Source organism: Coniophora puteana (genome assembly GCF_000271625.1).
Source record: "Coniophora puteana RWD-64-598 SS2 unplaced genomic scaffold CONPUscaffold_48, whole genome shotgun sequence".
In the NCBI taxonomy this organism is placed as follows: Eukaryota; Fungi; Basidiomycota; class Agaricomycetes; order Boletales; family Coniophoraceae; genus Coniophora; species Coniophora puteana.
The window spans coordinates 1-5,546 of record NW_006913100.1 but is presented as its reverse complement, the minus strand read 5'-3'; the positions used below and the strand labels follow the sequence as shown (position 1 = coordinate 5,546).

Sequence of the window (5,546 nt, the reverse complement as noted above, 5' to 3'; positions counted from 1 at the left end):
CAATGCTGTAGTCAACGCCGATTTTGGCGCTATTTTCTCGGCGCCATGTTTTCAGTGCCATGGTCAATCCTGTTTTCGGCGCCATGTTTTCGGCGCCACGTTTTTGGTGCCATGTTCAATGCAGACATTTTCGGCGCCATGTTCTATGCTAATTTCGGCGCCACGTTTTTAGCACCATGTTCAACACCGTTTTCAGCACTAAATTGCGGCTATCAGCGCTGTTTCCGGCGCACTGTGAGCGCGTTGAATACATGCATGTGCGCCGTGCATCCCACCGGCGCTGGTTGCATGTAATAAGTGTTCAACACAGCGCCGGCGCGCCGACCACTCATTGGCATCCTGTGTATCACAGGTGCGCCGCCGGTCCGCGGACACGGTGTTATCGTGCCGTCCGCGGACGTCCGCTGGCACGACACTGTCGCCGAAATGGCCCGTCCGCTGGCACGACGTTGTCGGCGCCGGCTGCCTGTAATATGTGACTCTCGAGGCCGGCGTGGCTGGCTATGAACAGTGGGGCAGGGATGCAGGTGCCCATCAGGATCGATGGAATCCATATGCAGGAATGCCGGAGATGTGGAATGATGGTCATGAATTTGATGATGACGACCTTGAGGTTAGTTGACCTACAGAACCCCGTAGCAGCACTAACTATTAGTAGGAGGGAAGTCAGTATAGCGAGGGAAGTATCTCCGAAGAGCTCAAGCCAAAAACGTTACCGGTGACAAAAACAAGACCGAAACCCCGGCAGAGTAAAAAGTTAACAATGGTGGACACACCTGGGGGTCGCCATGGCGAGGGCTGGCCAGCCAAACGTGCTGAGCTCCCGGGGGATGATAATCAACGGCCAAGGAAATCTGCTCGTAAGACAATGAATTCCACTACCTAGAATTATATAGTAGCATTACATATGGGTGAATACACGAAGTACCAGGCTGTGGAACAGGCTGCAGTGAGAACATACTGTTTGCCATCTCACTGAAAGTATTGTGGTCAAGCAGTTTTAAGGGAGCAACATCATGTATACTTGCTGTTATAACATACACAGTACAGGCTGCTAGCGGGTAGATAGGTGTTTGTAGTCTCAGTGTACAGTGGGCCTTAATTAGATGTGACTGGAGTTTGAAATGAGCCAAGCCCGTGCGAGACGCCATTCATGGAGAGGCGAGCGCCGGGCGCCGCCAGCTACGAGTCGACGGGCGAGAGGATGCCGGCCAAATCGTGGAGCCCGGGCGAGACGCCATTCATGGAGAGGCGAGCGCTGGGCGCCGCCAGCTACGAGTCGACGAGCGAGAGGATGCCGGCCAAATCGTGGAGCCCGGGCCGACGAGGCGGAAGGGGGAAGCACGGGCCGGGTGCTGCTGTCGACTCCACGAACCCGCGTGGTCCATCTGATGGGGGGAGGAGGAGGCGAGCGTCGGGCGCCGACGACTACGGGTCGACGGGCCAGGAGCGCGCGGACCGTGTTGTCGTCGACGCGGCCTCGCGAGAGGCGGCTGGGGCCCGAGTCGTCGAGCCAACAGGCCGTCGACGTCGATGGTGGGGCTGTCGTCGATGCGGCCCTCGAGCCGACAGGCCGTCGACGCGAGGGCGGTGTTCTGCCACGAGCGCTGCTTCGGGCGTCTCGTGTGCCTCGTCGTCGGCGGGCGCGGGTTCGTGGTGGGGCTGTCGTCGATGCGGCCCTCGAGCCGACAAGTCGTCGACGCGAGGGCGGGGTTCTGCCACGAGCGCTTCTTCGGGCGCCTCGTATGCCTCGTCGTCGGCGGGCGCGGGGCCCGCCCGAGGCGACGTGCGCGACGAGCTCGTCGCGCGCGCTCGGCGACACGACTCGACAGCCCGATCGCGAGCGCCTGGGTCGTGTATGGCACACCACCCGGACGCGTCGGCGTGTCCTCGTAGTACGCGGGGCCGGGCCCTGCGCGGCGACTTCTGGGTTAGAAGTCGCCCGAGAAAGAAAATAAGAAAATAAACGCACCCACGTACACGAGAAAGACGCGTGCACAACGCCGCTGCTGTGCCTGCCGGCGCTGTTCGTGTTCGCCCGTGTTCGTTCGTGTCTGTTCGTGTTCACCCATGTTCGTTCGTGTCTGTTCGTGTTCGCCGGCGTTTATCCGTGTTCGTTCGTGTTCGTGGTAGTGCCGGCCCAGGTGGACGGCATGCACGGTGGGTGTGCTTCTCCCAGCATGCTGCACAGCTCGTAGATAGTGTGCCTTGCACAGAGCACATGGCTACAGGGCTGGCAGGCATGCGGGATGGCAGTCCCCACCTGTGCTTGGCCGGTGTCACCATCCGGAAGGTGGTGGACGAGAGGAGCCTCGGTGAGCTGGTGACGCCAGCTGGCCAAATAACCGCAAACATACAGCTACCGGTCCGAATATTACAAAATATTATATAAATAAACTGTCTATTATAAGCTGTGAGAGCCCCGGGCTTCATGTTCACTTATACCTGATGCATTGGCAGCCTTCTTCTCTCGCTCCTGATCCCACCCACCATCATGCCCCCCCCACCTCTGTCCAAACCTGCAATCAGACGAGCATGTATGTAAATAACCTAATAAAATTTGAATTATATTGAAGTGTCTACTGTAGTCACTCAATGGATCCAGAGCCCAGAAATACTCTTGAAATTAGCCAATGCATCATCAGAAGACGACATAAAATCTCTGATTGACCATTGTGCAGAGAATATATCTCCATTAATTAGTACTGTAAGTACTGCTGCATATTATACCTGGTACATTTTATTATATTGACTGGTTACAGAGGGAGCAATTTCTGCGCCGTGCCTATCCTACGCTTCGTAGCATTGCCTCTCTTGATGCAGATGCTGCTGATGCTCTCCGTGGCCTCAAGACATTGGAGGAGGCTCTGAAACATGCACGTCATGCCAATGATAGGCTGGCATCTCACCGGGAAAAACGGGTAGCAGTACGTAATTGATCTGGGTGTCATACCTTTTCATTTAGTTTTTATTTATTAAATCTGTGTGTCAGGCTTATGTGCTGGGCCTGCATCCTCGTGACCGTCTCCCGTCTGTCAAAACAATATCAACTTCGCCTCCCTTGCATAGAGCGTTCCCCGAGATCATCTGGCGTGAACGTGATGCAAATATAGGTGCCCTGCCTGGCGATGGTATGCAGAAAGTGAGCAGTTGCTGCACAGCAGTGACCGCTCATGGGCTGCTACCGCTGCCAATGGTTATCTTGTCATTCCCAAAGATAAATCTGTGCTAGTTTTATCAAGGCGCCGTGAGTTTTTGTTATTGACATCATGTTATATATTAAAATCATTGGACTGGTTTAGCTGACGGAACACCCCAACTGGAGCTTGCGGTGGTCCGCAACGTCCTAGGGGATTCTACTTTTGTGGACCGCTTATATACCTGGCTCGCGGATGTGGCTAGCTTTGCCTGTAATGGCGACCGTCGCAATGTGCGGGTAAGTAATAATTTTTTGACACAAATTCCGTGCTTGGCAAGGACTATTTATCTGATATCTACTTCAAGCCCAACCACCCAGGGCACATGGCACAGGTTGGCTTCAATTCAGGTCCGCGCAATGCAAAGGTTTGGGGCCGTGCCAAAAGTTACGTGAAGAAACTGCCTCAGGACATTATGGTGCTACGTGACGAAGATATCCTGGCCGCCATGAGCCTGTTATGGCGTGCTGCATGCATAGTGATGCCAGACGACATTATCGGTCCTATCAGCTCAAAACTTGCTCAAGAATGTCTTCCAAGCATGACCACGAGAAACGTCACCGAAGGTGAGTAGAATAATAGTTCAAAATGCTGCTTGCTGGCTAAAGTAAAATACTGATATGACAATTAATTTGGATCTAGTCACAGGATGGTCCATTGAGGATGATGCTGGTGTTGTGTATCAATTTCCGGAAGCACGCTTCATCCCTCCCGAAGGATACCTTACTCAGGACTATGTGGCGTAAGCTTTCTTTTATTAATATTAATTGTCCGCTGGAAATTGTTCATGCTTATGCTGATACTGCTATTAGGTGGGCTCACACAGACAGGGCTTACTGTGACTTCGCAATCTCATGGTATGTTTACCGTGAGGTGGACAGCAAGATTGTCCCTCGGGATCTGCCTGACGGTGGAGGCAACTTCATTGATGAAAGCCTGCGCATTGTTGTGAAAGAGAGTCGTGGGACTATGATTGGTTTTAGACCTGCCAAGCGTCATGGGACTTCACTCCAGGACGGTGCTCATTATCTGGCACTGACACTGACTTTTTCGAAGCGCATACTGGACAGCTTTCACCGTGCTATGCAAGGTGAAGGGGTTGAGAGCAGAGAGGGTAGAGATGAGAGTGACGAATTAAAGGATGTTGTGGACTCGGTATGAATCAAAGTTGAATCCTTGTTGAGTGTAAATAGTGTACATAGGTTCATTACAGTGACAGTGCACAATGGCTGAGATCGAAACAGAGTGTGGGTCGAGGTTTTACTGAAGTTCACTATTTTCAACTTCACATGCCTGTGTTTTTTTCTCACCATCATCATGCACAGCGCCACCGAGGCCATGAGCAATACACCAATCAACAATGGGTATGACATACTGACGAAGGTGATGAGCATAGACAAGGTGAGGCCGAGCAGGGCGAGTGTGACGAGGTTGCCTTTTCAGTAGCATAGGCTGTAGGTGGAGCGTGGATTTGTCGGAGTTTGAATTTGGAGCGTGGATCGTGGACTGAGTTTGAAATGGAGCGTGGGTCGAGATTTGACTGTAGCTCACTATTTCATTAGTATAGACTGTCTGTAGTGGAGCGTGGATTTGTCGGAGTTTGAATTTGGAGCGTGGATCGTGGACTGAGTTCGAAATGGAGCGTGGGTCGAGATTTGACTCTAGCTCACTATTTCATTAGTATAGACTGTCTGTAGGTGGAGCGTGGATTTGTCGGAGTTTGAATTTGGAGCGTGGATCGTGGACTGAGTTTGAAATGGAGCATGGGTCGAGGCTTGAAGCTTGAAGCTGCTTGTGGCTCTGGTTGAGTTCGTGTGCTCATACTCTTGGGTCTCAGAACTGCATGGATACACTGGTAGGTCCAGTTCTAACTTGGAGAGATATTTTAGGAAGACCATGTAGAGATTTGTGTTGGGCACATAACTGTTATACTTACCTCGAAGTGCATTATGAAAACAAAGTTCGTTCATTCGTAATTTTTGTTTCTTGTCCTCTGGGGCCTACCCCTCTGGTAGACAAGGTATAGGATTGCATACTAGTAATTTTTCTACGAAATTGGGCCAGAACAGTGCCGAACTGCAGCCAACATCATCCTAGAACAGAATTCTGACTCGAAGTATTCACAGTGTGCTACACCCTAGTGCATAAGTATAGTGAATATAGACAGTGTAGCCTGTGGCTATTTTGATTTATTTGAAGTGTCAGTAGCTTCATCACAACATTGTCAGTATGATTTTCGGAGCTGCTGTTCTTTAAGGTGAAGCTGGACAGCGGTGTGCGGGTGGTGCGTGGGCGGTGCGTGTCGGAGTTTGGATCGTGGATCGTGGGCGCGGCGAAATCCTACGGCCC

The 5,546-nt window shown here is 52.1% G+C and overlaps 2 protein-coding genes across 2 annotated transcripts; one reads left to right on the top strand and one right to left on the bottom strand.

The window, feature by feature from the left end:
- Positions 1–1,241: 1,241 nt before the first annotated feature.
- CONPUDRAFT_160625 (uncharacterized protein) lies at positions 1,242–2,072 on the bottom strand (the record flags this gene model as incomplete). Its single annotated transcript, XM_007777773.1, has 2 exons — positions 1,242–1,912; positions 1,973–2,072. 2 exons carry the CDS (start codon positions 2,070–2,072, stop codon positions 1,242–1,244), a joined length of 771 nt encoding a protein of 256 aa, XP_007775963.1.
- Positions 2,073–3,510: 1,438 nt separating this feature from the next.
- Positions 3,511–3,943, top strand: CONPUDRAFT_68245 (uncharacterized protein; the record flags this gene model as incomplete). Its single annotated transcript, XM_007777772.1, has 2 exons — positions 3,511–3,763; positions 3,840–3,943. Coding segments are annotated over 2 exons (357 nt in total), but the record flags the coding sequence as incomplete, so codon positions are not given.
- Between the last annotated feature and the right edge of the window lie 1,603 nt (positions 3,944–5,546).